Genomic DNA, 19,184 nt, shown 5'->3' on the forward strand with positions numbered 1-19,184 from the left:
ATGCTACAGATAACGGCTGTTCAGTGGTCTGAAGCTGCATTCCTTAATTACTCTGGAATGCAAAGTCTCTCTCCAAGGAAGACTTCACTGCCTCTCCCATGTAAGAAGATAATCACAGATTTAGATACCTTCGAATATCTTCAGAAAAACACATTCCTGTGGTTGGCAACAGGGTTCCAAACGCAGCACAAACGGTCATGGACTGTATCCGGCTACAGCTGTAAGTATGTTAATTGCAAGATGCAACATGACAACCAGAGTGTATTGCCACCAAAACCTATATTTACCTGAATTCATTCTCCACGTGGTGGTTTGCTCTCTCCAGACATGTGATTAGATCTGCAAAAGGTTTTAAAAAAAAGCTATTTGGGAATCACACAGAGAAGATGTGGATAGTCAATTCCAGCTGAACTGGATGTGGATAGTCAATTCCAGCTGAACTGTTTTCTCAAACCTCCCTCAGCAGCCACAGCACCTATTCAGTGTTTCCTTCTGCCAGCAAGCTTCTGCTCCTGGTCCCCCCCCCCACCTGCCCAATTTGTTCATCTGGATACACATTTTCTTCTGCACAGGAGCAATTGTTCTAGACTCTACCCTCAGAGCAACAACTTCATTGAGAGATCAGTCACATCCTACTACATCCTGAAGCAATGGCCAAGTGAGGGTGGTAGAAAGAATTCCAACAGACATTTTTGGAATATTTTTGTACAGTGAGGATTTTGTTCCAAGGCAAGAGGCCTGAAGCAAAAAGATTTCAGCCTGAGCGATGCGTCTCAACTACCATGAAAAAAAGAGTTCTCTTTAAGGAACTGAATCAAAACTTTGTCTGAAGAAAAGTCTTGGTTTATATCAGCTAGTGCTCAAATACCTGTAGAAGATGAAGAAGCCCAAGGATAATAAGGCCTAACCAATGAGAAATGAGCCAATGGGATCAAAATCAGGATTCCCAGTTCTATATGGCGGCCAATGCACTTAGATGTTCAGGTGCATGAAAGAGCCAAATTTCATCAGTGCCATCTATTAGATGAATTAGCACATTATTGAAATAGCATCCAGACCTTGATTTCTAGAGGGAAAACAAGCGGGTCAAGCAGTTGGCTAAGGGGCCAAACCCATAAAACCAGTTTGAACTACTTAGAAAACTTAAGCACATTCATCTAGGCCAGGTGCTTTTCTAAAACATCTGCTGGTAATACCAGGCAGGGTATTACCTTCCACTTCCACAGCAGACAAGGCAAAGAGGCAACCAGGTAAGATGATGGGGCGAGAGAATCATTGCACTCATCCCTGACAAATCTGCTCCAAAAAGGGCAGAAGAGTGGGGCAGGGAGAGAGGGATGGAGGCTGGATGGAGCGTAGCACCAACCCAAAACCATTAGTCCACAATGATGTGCAGAATTGTACTTTACCTGGATGATCACTACTAGCAAAGGACAACAGGAAGCCTCTTCCAGACACATGGGACCTGCTCTCAAAGTGAATGGTTGCTTCATTAGAATCTAAGATGATTTCTTCTGGGACAGGCACATTCCCACAGTAGGGTCCTAAATGCAGAACAAATAGTATTTGAAATCGTGTTTGTGGCCTAGAAACAATAAAGCGTACAAATGTATTCATCGTCTACGGTGCATTCATCTATCCATGTGCATAATTAATTGATTTTTGTTTGTAATCTTTGAAGTTACTCAGGCCACCAAATTCTTGCAATTCTGTGTTCAGTAGGAGATAAAAGCTGGCATTAACATTTCAAATTGTTTTAGCTTTGTAGACGGCTGGGGCTCCCTAGCCTTTGAAGCACAGCATTCTTAAAGTGCAGCAATCCATTACAGAAAGAGTACAACAATCAAAGGCAACTGAATATTGCATAGACTCAGCAAGATAGCATCACCAGGTACAAGTTTTAAATGCAATCACCACACAGGGGGGAAACAAACACATTTTTCTTGAGATGGCACATTGTAATAAAGGCATATAAAAAGAATGCTATATTTGAATACTTAACTGTTCATTCTCAATTTTTAAAAAAGAAATCATATTGTTTTCTTAAGATTCCCATCTACCCATCAAAATTTAGGGAAACAATCTATTAGAAGTCAACCTGGAACCAGTCTTACTTTTTCACATGAATTATTAGCTGTAAAGCACCTTTGCAGTTAACTTCTAAAACCAATCAGCCAAAAAAGGCATTACATTTGAAATTATTTCATTAATTGATTTTTTGATTTAAGCTGATATTTTTAATTTAATTTAAATTAAATTTTAATTTAAGCTGATATTTTTAATTTTTTAATTTAAGCTATATTACAATTTTACAAAAGAGAGGAAACATTAAATGAAGAATGATGCTTAGCTCTTGACCGCACTACGCTATACACATTCCATCAGTTACCATTTGTCATAGATCACAGGGAAAATAAAATGGCACAAGTCCAGCTGAGTCCAGCTCTGATGCATGACAGCCAGACCATCCTTGCCACCTGGTGAGTAGTTTGGCAGTGGAGGCCCCGAGAAACAGACAAAGTCAACACAGATTGACTCTTGCCATCATTTAAATATGTGAGCACCACGCTGAATTCTGGTAATTTCTTTTTCTTGCTTGGATGGAGATAGAGAGGTATGAGTGAGAGTGTGCAGAAACCCCTTACTGACCCTCAACCATCAGATCCATCTCCCCACATAGGGCTTCTTAACCAAATGATTTCAAATTTAACTACAGAGAGGAAAAATTATTTGTTAGTCAAGCAAGGATAGATCACTCCTGTTAATTCTTAAATATGTCATGCCATGTGCCACACGAGCTGGGGGGGGGGGGGAGAGAATACTGTTTTATAATTTGGAGATCATTGCACCTAACCTTCCCACCCATTCCCACATTTTCCCACAAGATTTGCCTCCACATATTTTCCCACAAATGTATTTCTGCTGTCTCTTGCTTACGTTTCTCAATGACCTGTCTATTGCTCAGATGTAATTAAGACTGCTGACTCAATCTATGGCTGACTGGTCTGGCGCTTTCAAAGCAGCATACCTGTCCAAATGACGATGAGAACCTATGCTAAAAGTCTAGATGCATGCATGAGAGAGAGACAGGTCAGCAAAAAGTCTCAAGGCCTTAAAAAAAGTGTGTGTGGGTGTGTAGACTCTTGAGAGAAAACAACAAGTGGGATGGAACAGGAAATGTTGTTTGGTGCTTTACAGCAGGGGAGGGCAGACATCATGCCTGCAGGATCTACTCTTGCATTTTAAAAGAATTCCAAGATCCACCAGTCAAAGAACTAGAGAACTATGAGTACTAGGGTTGAACTCAGTTGTTCTACACAAAAATATGCTCCCCTCCTCTGGCCTTCTTCGTTTCACCCGTATAACTTAGGGTGGAGGGAAGAGTCATTTTGTCGTTGTTATTGTTAAACAATTTGGAGTCAGAAACACATGTTGATCTACTATGAATCACTCAGAGATCAAACAGTAGATCTTCATCTACCTTTCCACCCACTCCTGCTCTACAGAATACAGACATAATGGAAAAAGTAACCAGCTTCTAAATAATTAAGTACAAAACACAGGAATATGGCAAAGTAATGCCATAAAGAATAAATCTTATTAAATCTATTTTTGGTTGTTTTTATTATAGTACTATAAAACACATTGCAACTTAAGTGAAAGGCAATCCGTAAATTAGTTTCTAACAATATAACAACAACTGTACCTTAAACATTACCTTGAACAATATTACCTTAAAATAGGACTAGTTAACCTGTAGCCTTCCAAATTCCAACAGCCCATTCCAGCATGGCAAATGGTTAGACCTGGAATTCCACATCATCTGGATGCCTACAGGTTAAACACCTGCGCATGACCATACCAAATCACATTAGCTGAGTGGGGAAAGTGCCCTTCCAGCCTTGAGCACCCAATGCTCAAGAACAAATCTTAAATAGCACTGGTTTCAGGGTACCCTCTCTTACTTTGCTCAACAAAGAGTTAATTAGAGCTCTAAGTATTTTAATGAATCCAGTCTTACTGGTACACCGTTACATACCATGCACTGTTGTAGAACTGTGGATGCTAAGATAGTTAGATTCACATTGCTGGGATTCAATATCCAAGTCTCCAATTTTCAAGATCAGGCGTTTCCCCCGAGGCACCTGAATTCTCCTCTCACAGGTAGTATAGTTGGGGTAGGTCCCCGGATAGTTCTTAGACGCCAGTGTTCCACTGTCTTGATAGATTATCATAGGCCCACATCCATCTCCTGGGGAGGACAAAGAAAGGAAAGGGGGTGATTAAGAAACCATCAAAGCTGTCATCAATAGGCACATACCTACTTCAAATCACTACACCCTTTCAAAATGTACCGTATTTTTCACTCTACAAGACGCACCAGACCATAAGACGCACCTAGTTTTTTGGAGGACGAAAACAAGAAAAAAAATATTCTGAATCTCAGAAGCCAGAACAACAAGAGGGATCGCTGCGCAGCGAAAGCAGCGATCCCTCCTGCTCTTCTTGTTTCTGGAATAGCTGCGCAGCCAGCATTCGCTCCATAAGACGCACACACATTTCCTCTTACTTTTTAGGAGGGAAAATGTGAGTCTTATAGAGCAAAAAATACGGTAAGTCCTCCTTTTTTCCATTTTAAAATTTAAAGCAGATTCTCAATAAACTCTCGGAAACAGGTCAGACTGAATGGGGGGGGCGGTACATGGGCCCCCAATTAAGAAACTACCAAATTTCTGTGTGACTCACACTTCCTGTTTACCATGGAAATCCATCATGTACCAAACTTATTTAAATGCTCCTGTTCTGCCTTACAGTGGGGCAGGATCAGGAATACAGACCTTCTTGCTCAACCAGGTCACTCAACTATCTTATGGGTGAGCTCTCTCACCGCAGGATAACATGATCTTCTGTATCATCAGGATAAAGGGAAAGGAAGGTTCACCTCATCTTGTTGAAGGGTCAAACACAGGTGAGCAGCAGAAGGTGTGGTAAAATGTTCATCTGCACCAAGTGACTGCTTCTCACTCTGGTAAACAGAATGTCTTCACACAGACTCTACAAAACACTGTGCTCCTTGTAAAGAAAAGTAGGGGATCTTGCCTTCTTCTTCCCCACACAGACATTCCATTCCATTAGAACAGGGGGTAAGGAACCTAAGAACCAGTGGCCAAATGCAACCCCCCCAGTCTGCTCTATCCAGCCTTCGAGACTCTGTGCAGGTCACACCCCTTTCCTCACGACCACTTCTGTTGCTCCACCTGCTATTTTCATGTGGAACCACCTACCACCAGCATGTGACCCTATGAGGTTGCTCATGAAGGAATTACATTCTTGGGCCTCCGTACTAGCGTGACACAGAAATCAGAAAACACAAGAATGTGGGATTACGTCTGTCTGGTTTACACAAAGGCATGATTTTGCATGAGCGCTATACAGTGCTTACATTCTGACCCATGGGATTTTTTTTTTGCCTAGAAGAAAATGGTTTAGGAGGAAATGATCCTGATATTAACAGTGAATGATCTAAGCTGGGACCCTCTTTCCTCCACCTACATGTAGCCTTGGGCTTCATTACTGGCAGATGTTCCCTTTTGTATTCTGAAACAGGATGACGGTGAATTGTCATACTGCCTGCACAGTCTCCTGATATTTCTGCACAGCACATCCGAAAAAGCAATTGCATTCAGAAGTAACAGAACGATTTCTGGGGGAGGGTAGCTTTATTTATCAAGCTTCTCCTCCCCCTCTTCACTCATTCCTTTACAAATACAGCAACTAAGTTAAAAGTCCACCAGTCTCATAGATCTGGGAAGAGTTTCCTTAGGAGCCAACATAAAAGCACAATCCTATACACATCTAATCAAAAGTATGCTAAGTTCGAATGAGTTCAATGTGGCTTACTCCCAGGTAAGTGTACAGAAATGCAGCCTCCAACATACTTTGGAGTAAAAATACCCTGAGTAAATAGGAGCAAGACTTTCTGAAAATTGCCTCCTTAGTTCCAGAGTGATCTGCTGCGGAACATCTTTTGTAGTTCTATAGAACAGTATCTGTGTGAAGAGTATACAGTATTCCTGAACAGCCTTCCCAAACCTAGTGCCCATTGGTCATGCTGGCTGAGGCTGATGGGCAGTATGAGCTGTATATATTTGTTAACATTGTAGACCAGGGTGGATTTGATTTAAATCAAGTTGGTTTGAATCACGATTTAAATCACTAGTCAGTAAGACTTGATTTAATCATTTTTTTTTATACAGAAAGACTCATTCTTGCTGGTATAATCTTAATATTTACAACCAGATGAAGGTTTCATTTTTGGAACAATAAATTTTCAGAGTAGTTTTTACAGTTATATAAAAAAATACTGATTTGGTTATACTATTAGAAATACATAGACAGATAATTATGAAATTATTGTGAGGTTTAATAAGTTAAGTGTTTATATTTGGACAACTTTTCTGCTGTACTTTATTGGAAGGAGAAAAATAATCATTTCCTTAATAACAATTTAAACAATTTATTTAACTAAAATAATATTATAGCATATGTATCCATGTTTGTTAACTGATGTGGTTAAACAGTGTTAAACTTAGACTGAGTTTTAGCACACATGAAAAACTTAAAACAAATCCTTATTTTCTGATGAATAGCCTTTGGACTATAATGTAACTTAAACAGAAAACTATCTTTAGAAAGATTTTTCCTCCAAAAGCATTTTATTTTAAAAATCCAATTTAAATCAAAAAAATCCAATTTAAGTTAAAAAAAAAGAAAGATTTTATTTTTTTTAAAAAAAAATCATTGATTTTTAACCACCCTGTTGTAGACCACTTGCTAAAGATATATACATTCAAGCGGTGCACAACTATATATAAAGTATGGCTAAAACCACACAAATCCAATTTCAAAAAATGTAAGATGATAAAATAAGAAACATTTAAAACAAATGTCACTAAGCTGGGGTAGAACAGTCGGTAGACTCTTAATCTCAGGGTCATAGATTCAAGCCCCACGATGGGCAAAATATTCCTGCATTGCAGGAGGCTGGACTAGACGACCCTCGTGGTCTCTTCTAACTCTACAGTTCTATGATTTTAAATAATGTGACTGGACAGGCTTGCAGAAACAGGAAAATCTTCAGCAGGCATCTAACACAGCATAGCAAAGGGTCCTGTCAACAGGCAAGGAGTTCCATAGCATAGGCACCGCCACACTAGATAGAGGCACAACTTATCACAAAAGCAGAATGGAAAAATGAGCGGCATTTGTAAAAGTGCAAACTCTAAAAGGTAAAGGGACCCCTGACCATTAGGTTCAGTCACGGCCGATTCTGGGGTTGTGGTGCTCATCTCGCTTTACTAGCCAAGGGAGCCGGCGTACAGCTTCTGGGTCATGTAGCCAGCATGACTAAGCTGCTTCTGGAGAACCAGAGCAGAGCACGGAAACGCTGTTTACCTTCCCGCCGGAGCGGTACCTATTTATCTACTTGCACTTTGACATGCTTTCGAACTGCTGAGGCACAACTTATCACAAAAGCAGAGTGGAAAAATGAGAGGCACTTGTAAAAGTGCAAACTGTATTCTACTGTAAAATGGCTAGCAGACACCAGTTTAGAGAAGGCTGTTCTAGACACACATACTTGATCATATAAAACCAGGATAATATAACTGGGGTTGTGATTCCTATTCAAAATACATCAGTGATTCTTTAGTTGGGGAACATCATGCGGCTCAATCTGTCCCGAAGCCTCTTGCTCCAAACAGAGGCGGCTTCAGGGATATCCGAAGGTGGATGCAAAGGGAATGCATGTCGGGAATCCCTCCTCCCCATAGGTGTCTGTTTACATTGCCCAATATGGACTTTTAAGGTTATGAAGGGCTTTGTCTGGGACAGCTCACACAAGTTTTTCTGGTTTGACAATCCTGGGTGGCTAAATATTTACTAAGGTTTGTTAGAGAAACAAGATGCTTTGGGGTTGGGGGAAGAGGGAGCCAAAATGTTTGCCCTGGTCCAAGCCAAGGATGTGTCAGTACTCAAGAATTTTCAGGGAGGAAACCAGGTGCCATTGCAAGACAAAAAGAAGTGAACTATTAAAATGCATCATGAATTAAACAAAGAAACCTGATACTTACTTCTCAGCTCTACTTATTGACTACCCTTTAAAATTGTTTAAGGCAGGGTAGGTCTTAGTTTTAGAAAGACCTGTGTATCAAGAAGACCTATGTCCTCTCTCTCTTCATTTAATTGATTCCTTCCAGCATCACACTGCGCTTGGGACCTTCACAAACAAACTCAAAGGGGATGAAAATGACACATTTGTCTTTCTTTCTTTCTTTCTTTCTTTCTTTCTTTCTTTCTTTCTTTCTTTCTTTCGCTCTCTTCTGGTGGGAGACACTGATCTGATTGGCAGCATTGGCTGTGCACAATTCCAGCAGTGGCCTTAGCAGATTATCAGGAGAAAACATTAAAAAGTGGAGCATTTCTCCACCATCACAGTTTTCTTGAACTGCCCCATTGTATATATACTGCTACTGGCCTCATCCCACTTAACTTGGTACACTAGGCACAGAACTTGGAACATATTGATAAACACACAAATACCAGGATGCTCGATTTTTATTTTAAAGAAGAACCTTAGCTACAACGAATCTGTCTCTCTCAAGTGTTTATATTTCAAGAAGATACTCTAAAAACAAAATACTACTTTAGTGCTTTTCTTTTTTATAATATTTTATTCTTTTTTCCCATACAGAAAGTTACATTTGTTACTCAACAATTATATACCAATTCAACAGAACTAGTGATTTCCTGCTCACCCAACATCAATGTTTATAACCCAATTCACATACAGTTGCGAGTGGTTTTCAAACTGCGTTCCAGGAACTCGGAGGGTCCAGATCAGGGATCTGGGTCCAGAACAGGGATCTTCCTTCAGAAGATAAACTTTTCTGAAAGACAGTATGGCCACTGGTTTTTGCTACAAACTGTAGAGGAGAGCATTGGCTGCATTCTCTGTTCACTCAGGAAGGCAAAAGGCCTGGCCAGTATTCTGCATGAATAGACTGTGAACTTTGATGCATTTCATTTTAAAAATAATAAAAAAGATATATATCCTGCTGTGGGGGGGGGGGAGATGAAGAAATCTGCATGAAGTGGTGAACAAAGCAGCACAAATTATAATAGTGAATAACAAGATAAAAACAGCAATCAAACATCCTCAAAATTTACAATTTGCCCAAGTTCTCAGGAGGTGACTCAGTGAGGAAGCTGCTCCCCGAAAGCATGAAGCCCGAGAAACTGAAAATGTTGTGTACTGCATGTACGGGAAATGAGTTGAGCAGGGGGGATTGAATTCCACAGAACAACAAAGTCTACTGAAAAGTCTCCATAATAACTTAACAAGTTTCACAACTGATGTATACAAGCCCCTGCTTAAAAACTCACATTTCACAATCTGGTCATTCGTAAATAAATGGAAGCATTGGATAACTTCCCTTTTTTGAAATAAATTTCACAAGCTTTGTTATCTGGCTCAAGGGGCTCTTGGGGCGGGGAGAAGTCACAAGTGCAGTGATTAAACATCAAAGGCTGCAATCCTACGTACAATAACCTGAACTCAGTGGGACTTATTTCTGAGTAAACACACATAGGACTGGGCTGTGAAACATATACTTCGCAAAGCCAGAACAGCTGGGTTGGGAGCTGGCTTCCTCCCTGACAGTAACAGCCACAAATGCTGCTCTGCAAGTCAGTCCATTTCACATGTGAGAAGTCCTGTCTCAGCCAGGTGCACACTAGCACAGCCAAGCTTAATGTGAAAACCCATCAGCTGCAGAGCTGAATGGCTAGAACTTCCCTATCCAGCAACAGAAGGGAGTGGGCAGTTGCCAGCATCAGCTGCATACGTGGTTGACTATACTGCAGACTGTATTTGTCCACACCCAGACAAAACCAGGACTGCCCCGGCAAGCAAGAAACCGGCTCCGATATGTAAGTCAAAGTTCACATGCAAATGTGGTCAGGGCTGTAAAACAGGCTTTTGCATGTGAATCCTGAAAGCACACTTACTCAGCAGGATTACTTATTGACTGATGTCAATCAGTCGTGGGAGTTACATGTTCTTTGCTAAAATTTGGGCTGCATGTGAACCATCCATATATGGCATTAAAATGTTGCTACAACGCTCCAGGATCCAATGCATTTTTGATCATTTCTAGCCAGTCTGATACACCAAACTAACTAGAGCAGCTCTACCTAGGATTGAGGATGGGGCAGAACTTGTCAAAGCCTCTGCTCCCTGCTCCTGCCAACCTAGCAGTTCAAAAGCATGTCAAGTGCAAGTAGATAAATAGGTACCGCTCCGGCAGGAAGGTAAACAGCATTTCCGTGCGCTGCTCTGGTTCTCCAGAAGCGGCTTAATCATGCTGGCCACATGACCCGGAAGCTGTACGCCGGCTCCCTTGGCCAATAAAGCGAGATGAGCGCCACAATCCCAGAGTTGTCTGCGACTGGACCTAACGGCCAGGGGTCCCTTTACCTTTACCTACTGAGGTACTAAGCACCTGCACTGCTCTTTTAATAAGAAAATAAGCAAACATCACTAGAACACCACCTTCTCACCCTTTGCTCCATTGCCCTTTCTCTTTAAGACTCTACAACTCCATAGACATTTTTATGCTGCTGTTGAGACGGGACTTTGGATCACAAGGATGAATTTGGGAAATACAACATGCAAGCACAGACATACTGCCTAATCTACGACAGGATCTTTCCTTGCTGACACTATATTTTCTGTATATGGAAGTATCTGTTCACACAACTCCCCCAAAACATGTCTCACAGATTGCAATGGGCTGAGATAATACAGTCAACACTATGTCGTTGGAAATGCATTACTCTTTCAGGGAATGATTGTGTATGTGTCTAAGTTAAATCCCACAGAGCACCATTTTGTGCAGGTCAACTTCGTTTAGCAATAAGGTTTGATGCTAAAGCTTGTTACTTCTGCAGGCATGGAGCTTGATCATGTGAAGTTGTTTCAAATGGGAGATGCCAACGCCACTGGGATACTAGCAGCAGCACTCCCACATAGTGACAAAAAGTATGTTTCTGCCAGGAGACAAGTGTGCACTCATGCAAGAGCAACTCCCTATTGCTTTTGTTTCCCTCAGCCCAATGGAGCAGTTTGCCATGGCTGGAATGCACTTCAGCTTTTAAGCCCAGAGGCATAAAAACTCCCTCTAGGATGCATTACAAGTTATTTCAGAGAAGTGTGCAATGGTTTCCAAGCAGTTATTTTAAGGAAGCAGCTCCAGGTTGTTGTTGTTGTTGTTGTGTGTGTGCATGTGTGTGTGTAATTGCACCCCCACCCCTGCCCGGTGGCATAAAAAAATGTATGGGACCTCAATAAACTGCATTGTTTCCTTTGCAACTTGGATGTGTCTCATTTCTTTTGTTCCTTTGGTTGGTGCCTCCCTCCCCGTTTTATCTCTCAGCTAGTGGAACACAGAAGAGCATCAACCCTACTCCTTGTCTCTCTATGAAGAGAGAAAGAGAGGGCAAAGAGAAAGCAAAAAGCTTTCCACTGAACAGGTTGGAGACAGGTCTAGCACGCTGTTGGGAGGAAATTGTGGGTGACACCTCTGCTCAGAAGTCTCTCACAGGAGCAGCACAGAGGTTGCCGGGAATGTAATTTTTGCTCGCACTAGAAATAATTACCACACAGTTTAAGCTTGTACAGTAAGCCCACAACCATCTTCAATACTCAGCATCTCCAGGCAGGGCTGAGAGAAAACCTTGGTCTGAAACCATGGAGAGTCGCTGTCTGTCAGCAGAGGTGGAGCAATGGTCCCATAAGGTAACTTCCTATGTTCCAATTGTCTTGGAAGCAAATGCATTAGGTACATAAACGAGATTTTACAGTAAGAGTTTATGTTAGCAATGAGTTAAACTGATACCCATTCCAATTGTTAAAATCTTATGGAGACCCCTGGGTATCGATTTCATTCAGCTATGGCCTGTTTAACAAGCTAATGAATAACCGCAACTCTCATTATTCACTGTCATTCAAGCGACATCACAGCAGATAATATCAATACATACAAAGGTTAACACTAAATCTTTTGCTGGCCATGCCTATCCTCTGACATACCCAAGACCAAGTCAGGCATTAGAAAAACTTTTGCGGAAGATTAATGTCTTAATATTTATACAGTACTTTGAATGTTTGAAGGATTTCACATCCTCTCATTTTACAATCTTTCAAGGCAGGCCATTATTATTATTATTATTATTATTATTATTATTATTATTATTATCATCATCATCATCTACCACCATCAGTTTCTTTGCTTAGGCTTAGGACTGTAAATTTGGAGGGACCCCTGAGAGTCAACCCCCTGCAATGCAGGAATCTTTTACCCAACGTGGGGGAACCCACGACCCTGAGATCAAGGGTCTCATGCTCTACCAGCTGAGTCCTCTCCTACTTGCATGTTGCTGCTGCTGTTGGGGCTGACACAGAAAGGGGTAATGGCTGGCCTAAGACCAACTAGTATGTTCATGGCAGAACTGAGGTTTAAACGGGGGACTTCCCGGCACTGGTTCTTAGCCATTGCACTACATAGCATCAACTATGCTTTGTAGTAAAACTGCAGTTCATAATTTGTGTTTCTATTCTAAATTGAAAATCAAAAGATTTTTTTTAAAAAACAGTCCACATGCATCGACTTTAAAATATGGGTTACTGTTATAATCTTGCTGCTACTTAGACACATGGCTAAACTAGGCATGGATTAACTGGGTCAAACTATATAAAGCACTAAAATCAGCTAAGACAGCATAATTCATTGTTCTACTGGCACAGACAAAGCAAAGGTGGGGGGGGTAGGGGAAGAGGACAAAGACTAAAAGGAGAGGGAAAAAATCTCTATTTTTAACTGGCATAGCAAAAATTATTTGGCAATTCTATACCCTTAAGAAAAGCTCTTGTGTGCAGTTAAAACATCTCTTTTTAATTAGAATATTTAGACCGTCCTCCCTCTAGAACTGCCAGATGTCACAGTTCCACAGCACGTAATGGAGATTCCTTTCTACCTCAGCTGTTTCAGCCAGCAAAATCAATGTACCTCCACAGCGTCCCTTAGATAAGACTCTTGCGCCTGGCAGCCTACATTCATCCATCGTCTTTTCTCAAGTTATTATTGACAGCCCTAGGTTTCGGCAGTGGAAATTCCTACATGAACAAAGAGTTACAGAAAGCAAAGTTCACCTAAGAAGTGCACACATAGCTAATGAAATAAAATTGCATGGAATACCAAACATAAAAGGATAACAAACCAGGGGTGAACCCTGGAAGTGAACCTCTATGAGCACACTGCAAGACTTAATTCCAAGTAAACGTGCACAGGATTCCAGCAAAGGAAAACTACCGTTAATTTTGAAACCACAAACAAAGCATCTAAGAACAGAGAACAAAGTATATGTGATCTTCCATTGCATGATTTACAGGTTGTCTACTTCAGATTCCTTAGGGAATGCAGAGCTTTAGCTATGGAGGGGCAGGGGCAGGGCTATCCAGGCTTTTTGCCCTGGATGAAGCCTCCAGAGGGGTGCCATTGAGTGTGTGTGTACACAAATATATGTGTGGGGGTGCCAAGCTAAGTCTTCAACCGGGGTGAAATAAAGCATAGTTTCGTCCCTGTGGAATGCATTGCCAAACTAAACAAGTTTTACAGGCAGAAATGCAGCGATGAAATGGAAAGCACAAAAATCAAAGGACCGTCTTATATTTAAAAAGCAAACATTCAATTTCACACTTCTCGTCATACTATTTAATGGTCAAGATAGGATTTTCAGAAAGCTTTTGATGCTCAGCTTCCCAGCAAGATGCCAAGCTATTTAGCAGCAAGTGAATTAACCAACTGTCAAAATGTGGAAAATTATCTTATATTAAATGTGAGTAACGTTGCATTTCAGTCCTATTAAGTGTGCATTCTCTGGCCTTATTAATTTCCCAAGTCAGCCTTTTACTGCCTCCCGCAATCTACATCTCTGCACACACACCATGCATCAGGCTTCTTCATTCCCTTCAAAAAAGAAGGCAGTCATATGTGTACAAAGGAGGAATCTCTTCATGGAAGCAAATGGGACAGTCTTGACATTTGATTTGAGCACTGCAGGACAAGTTGCTGTCCATCAACCCCAGTACTCCGTTTGCAAATAAACTCCATCTCCTTCAAAGCTTTGTTGTGACGAACAACACTGGGAAGCCAAATACCTTATACCAAGTCAGACCATTGATCCATCCAGATCAGTAATGTCAACACTGACTGGCAGCAGCTCTCCTAGGTTTCAAGGCAGTCCCCCCCCCCAGCTCTACCTAGAGATTTCTAGGACTGAAACCGGGACCTTTTGCATGCAAGGAATGTGCTCTGCTGCTGAGCTAGGGCTCTTCCATGTGGAAATTGGGGTAAAGTAGAATATATATCTAGCACAAGGTTAGCTGGTGTGCCAGATGTTCTTGGGACTGCAACTCCATGAGCCACCAGACAGTTTGGCCAATGGTCGCAGGTGATGGAGTCTGGACTTCAACAACATCTGCTGACAAGAGTAGCACCGCAAATCATACCTTGGTCCTGTTATGTGCCAGTTCATCCCAAATACCTTCTAGCCTTTAAGTCCTGCATTTTCAACCATTTAATAAACACAAGCTGACCAGCCACAAACTGCTTATTGGAAAGGTGAGAAAAACATCCGCTCTGCCACAATATGCACAATTATATATTATTATTATTATTATTAAAAGACGATGAAGGAAGAAATCTCAAATGCTGTTTTAAATCTCCAGGAATCTGATCCCTCGAAGGCAAAGAACATCTGGTATCTTTTTCAGAGAGTTAAACCACGAGCTTTTCCAGTGCTGTCGCATTCAGTCCAGTCTACACATACAGAGAATCTCTCTCTCTCTCTCTCTCTCTCTCTCTCTCTCTCTCTCTCTCTCTCACACACACACACACACACACACAGTCACTCTCTCACACAATCCTTCCGCGCTCGACAATAAACTTTCCCAGTTCAAAGGAAACGTTCAAAAATGGCCCCGGCGGCCCCGACTCACCGAGCTTCTCCGCGCAGCTCCCGAGCAGCCAAGCGGGCAGCAGCAGCAGCAGCAGCAGGAAGCGGGCGAGCGCCGGAGCCCCCGGCAGCAGCAGCAGCAGCCGCCGCCTGCAGCGACCCATGGCCCCGCGGGACTCGCGGCTGCCTACCTGCCTGCCCAGCCGCCTCTCTTCGCCCTTTTCCCGCCGCTTTGAAACGCCCGCGGCGGCCCTCTCCCGCTCGCCTGCCTGCCTGCCTCCTCCTCGGGACGCCCCCTCGACGACGGTGGCGGCGCCGGAGAAGCGGCTCCCCGTCTGCCCAGCGCCCGGCCGCCTCCCGCGGGAGAAAGGAAGCGAGGAAGGCGAGCGCGGCTCTTCCCATTGGACGGCGCGGCGGAGGGGCGGCTCCCAACGGGCCCGGGCCTCCCTTCGTGCGCCGAGGGAGGCGCGTCCGTCCGCCCAGGCGGCTCCTTTCCCAGCGATGGCTCGCTTGGAGGTGTTCGGTTCGAGCCTGCCTGGAAGCCAGCGGGGATTTACCCCGAAGCCCTCCTCTTCCTTCATCTGGACGTGAGGGAATGGCACTCTGCCTGTACCCAGGTGCAACTCCTGTCTTCTCTAGTGTGTATAAAGTGTATTTCTTCACTTTATTGCACTATGCCAGGACTCCTTGGTTTAGGGACACACCTTCTCGTTTTGCCTAATGGCGCCCTAGATTTCTGTCCCAAAGCCTTGCCCTGATGGCATCACTGAGCACACCTTCGCCCTCGAAAAATAAATCGCAGCACCCAGAAAACTAGCACGGGAGCCTACTAGAACTCTGTGATATCCACTCTTCTTTTCTAAACGCAGGGAGTGTTTTCATGTGGGTTAAGTCATATGACCTTGAAGTCAAATATTGTGCATACATTAACTTGGAGGAATATCGCGTGTCCACCATCGTTATTTATAATTGGTAAGTTGCTTAAACTGGGGCAGCCTCTAGGCAACTTGCAGTCAATCTTCATTACCCATGCGCTTGTTTCGATTATTGCAATGTGCTACATACTTTTTAAAATGGCATGGAAACTGCTGTCAATTGAGAACAAGGTGGTTTGACCATATTATCCCTGTGCTTTGGCAACTGTAGTGGCGCCGAGTGCTTTTCTGGGCCCAACTTAAAGTGCCTTAAAGCTGGAGAAAGTGCTTCTGGGCATCCCACAGGTATCTGGTAGGCCACTGAGAACAGGATGTGGGTCACTGACCTGATCCAGCAGTGCTCTTCTTATGTTCTTAATGCCCTGAGTAGCTTGTGACCAGGTCATCTGAAATACTGCCTTCTATCCTATGTACCTAGTCCAACCTTAAGGTGCTCTTTGGAGACCCTTAAGGAATGAAGTGAGGTGGGTAAACATAAGGGATAAGCCCTTTTCAGCAGTGGCCACCCAGTTATTTATTGAGCAGCCTTCCTTCCCAGGAAGGTTCACTTGGCACTGTCTTTGTGATATTTTCTCATCATCCAGGCCTTTTAAACAACTGGAAGTAATGTGGACCGTTCAGTTTTAAAATCTGTGCATGCGGTGAGGTTTTGTTTGGTTGTATTTATGTTGCTTTGGGTTTTGTGTCTTCTTTGTGTTCCAGTTGCTTTCTTATTTAAGACAAACTGTACAGGGCAGCATCCAAATGCCATGATAATTAATTTGCCACCTCCCCTGCTGTTTCTGCACATCAGGCCAGAGTTTGTGCAGCTGGCTAACAAGAAACAGTGTTGGGAGTTTCCAAGTGTGAGTGCAGATTTGCTTTTGGAGGAATTTATTTGCTTTGCAAACTAGCAGTTCCATGTCCAGGTTCTTTCTTGCTTATCTAGTATATTTGTAAAGAAATGGATTACGTACTAAAATGCCATAAGAGTGAAGTCCTGACCTGCAGAGCCACTGGCTGGAGGAGGTAGAAGTACCCCTCTGCTTGCAAAAAGGTGCTCCACCTGTGGAAGGTGGCATGCATCCACTGTGATGTGGATGTGCTGTGGGATGTGCACACAGCTGGGCTTAGATCTACCACCTGCAATGTTTGTGCTAGTGGCTGACCCAAAACAGAGCATTCAGCAGCAGGTAAGAAGCAGCCTTGTATCTAAGGCCCAATGTTTGTGTGTGTGTGTGTGTGTGTGTGTGTGTGTGTGTGTGTTTTGGGGGGAGAGCAGGATCAAAAATTCTAAAGTTCTGTTGGGAACCAATTCATTCTGCCTCCCATGTTTCCACTGACGCGTTACCATGGTTTAGCAGTGGCTGTGTTAGAGATCTCACACACATACACATTTAGGATTCATCTGTAAATCATCAATACTCTGGACCAAACCTGTAGCAGCTGTCCTTCAAAGCTCCAACTGCTTGAACTGAGGAGTTTTAGAAGCCATATATACAAGTTGAAAAGATTTATCCATATTTGATTTGGATGCAGGGTTTAATTTTTTGGTTGCTTGCTGTTGTAATATAGGGCAACAGCACATCAGTTTGTTTCAGAAGCCATATTGTTCCATCATGTGCTGAACGAGATCCAGCTGCTCAGCCCCCCTTCCTTGCCTCAGAGCAGGAGCAAGTGGGGAACCTGTGGCCTTCCAGATGTTGCTGGACTACAGCCCCTGTTATCCCTGACCATCAGCCATGATAGCTGAGGCTGATGAAAGATGGAGTCCAACAACATCTGGAGGGCCACAGGTTCCCCACCCCTGTGCCTCAGAGGATCTGCTGCTTGCCAACTGCTAGTGGGGAAGTCTGTTTCCATTCCATCATGAGCAGAGCAAGATGCAGCTGCTCAAGAATACTCCCTTGACTCAAGATTTTGGTGGGAACTGCTGCCTGGTCTGACATCAGGGAAGGACAAGGAAGAGGGCAGGAAATGCTGCCTGAATAATCCTAGTCCCTAATGTAGGTAAAGGTAAAGGTACCCCTGCCCGTACGGGCCAGTCTTGACAGACTCTGGGGTTGTGCGCCCATCTCACTTAAGAGGCCAGGGGCCAGCGCTGTCCACAGACACTTCCGGGTCACGTGGCCAGCGTGACAAAGCTGCATCTGGCGAGCCAGAGCCGCACACGGAAACGCCGTTTACCTTCCCACTGGTAAGCGGTCCCTATTTATCTACTTGCACCCGGAGGTGCTTTCGAACTGCTAGGTTGGCAGGCACTGGGACCGAGCAGCGGGAGCGCACCCCGCCGCAGGGATTCGAACCGCCGACCTTTCGATCGGCAAGTCCTAGGCACTGAGGCTTTAACCCACAGCGCCACCTGCGTCCCCTAGTCCCTAATGTACACTGAGTGATTTTGGTTCCTGTACCAAGTTTGAATGTGATCTTATTTTGAGAATCTTTTGGAAGCTTCTTTGAGAGCATCTCAGGACTATAAAGCAGGATGTAAGTATTTGCTTTATATTTTGCAAAGTTGTTTGTTCACTATGTGTTTGGACGCCTCTTAAGATTTTGTAACCAAATAATGCATGATGTTTCCTGAAATCAAGGAGTGGGTTTTCACTGATGTTTGAATACAGTTGGAAGCCATTTTGAGTCAAGATGATGGACTGAAATTTTCATAACTGCACTGATTTTAACCACTGATTTCCAAATGTGCACTGGTTGTTTTTGTTGTTTTTTTAGAATTCCCAAGCAATGACAGCTTTGAGTCTACTAGTTGTAAATAAAAAAACAAAATGTTCATTATTCCCTTGGTAGTATAAAGTGTTCATACCATTGTCAATTGTTTCCAGTATGAACTTCCCTGTGCTGAAATAAATGGCTGACCATCACTTAACACACCATTTTATTTGGTTATTATTCTACATCAGTGAGAACAAATCCCTGTCTCATGACCAGTTTAGTATCTCATGCGTGACTGTCTTTCCAGTCTGTTCCAGCTTTAACAGCCTTGTTTTCACAAGCTCTTCTGTAATCTGCAGAGGTACATATCAGTCTTGAGCCAAACTTGTTGGGGTTTTTCGTGGTCATTTTTCTCCCTGTATGTACAAAACAATGTTAAATGAATGGTTCCTGCAAACAGGCAGAGTCTATCAATACCAAGGCAAGACAGAGGGGTCTGTGTGGGTGTGAGAGTGAGAGAGACTAAGT

General features: G+C 43.0%; 1 protein-coding gene and 1 long non-coding RNA gene across 5 annotated transcripts in view; one reads left to right on the forward strand and one right to left on the reverse strand.

Moving 5' to 3' along the window:
* DCBLD1 (discoidin, CUB and LCCL domain containing 1) overlaps positions 1 to 15,427 on the reverse strand; it is a 29,943-nt gene extending 14,516 nt beyond the window's left edge. For all 4 annotated transcript variants that reach the window (XM_079970776.1, XM_079970778.1, XM_079970777.1 and 1 more), the window contains exons 1-4: positions 15,119 to 15,427; positions 4,040 to 4,252; positions 1,410 to 1,544; positions 288 to 339 (exon numbers count right to left, since the gene is read on the reverse strand). In XM_079970776.1, coding sequence (XP_079826902.1) covers positions 288 to 339; positions 1,410 to 1,544; positions 4,040 to 4,252; positions 15,119 to 15,239 — 521 coding nt within the window. In that variant the 5' untranslated portion in view covers positions 15,240 to 15,427. The remainder of the gene's footprint in view (positions 1 to 287; positions 340 to 1,409; positions 1,545 to 4,039; positions 4,253 to 15,118) is intronic.
* A 903-nt stretch (positions 15,428 to 16,330) lies between these two features.
* LOC307213187 lies at positions 16,331 to 18,872 on the forward strand. Its single transcript, XR_013837439.1, has 3 exons — positions 16,331 to 17,233; positions 17,267 to 18,005; positions 18,383 to 18,872. It is a non-coding gene; the product is annotated as an uncharacterized lncRNA (long non-coding RNA).
* The last annotated feature ends 312 nt before the right edge of the window (positions 18,873 to 19,184 follow it).

The sequence above is a fragment of the Podarcis cretensis genome (assembly GCF_951804945.1).
Source record: "Podarcis cretensis genome assembly, chromosome: 3".
Classification (NCBI taxonomy): domain Eukaryota; kingdom Metazoa; phylum Chordata; class Lepidosauria; order Squamata; family Lacertidae; genus Podarcis; species Podarcis cretensis.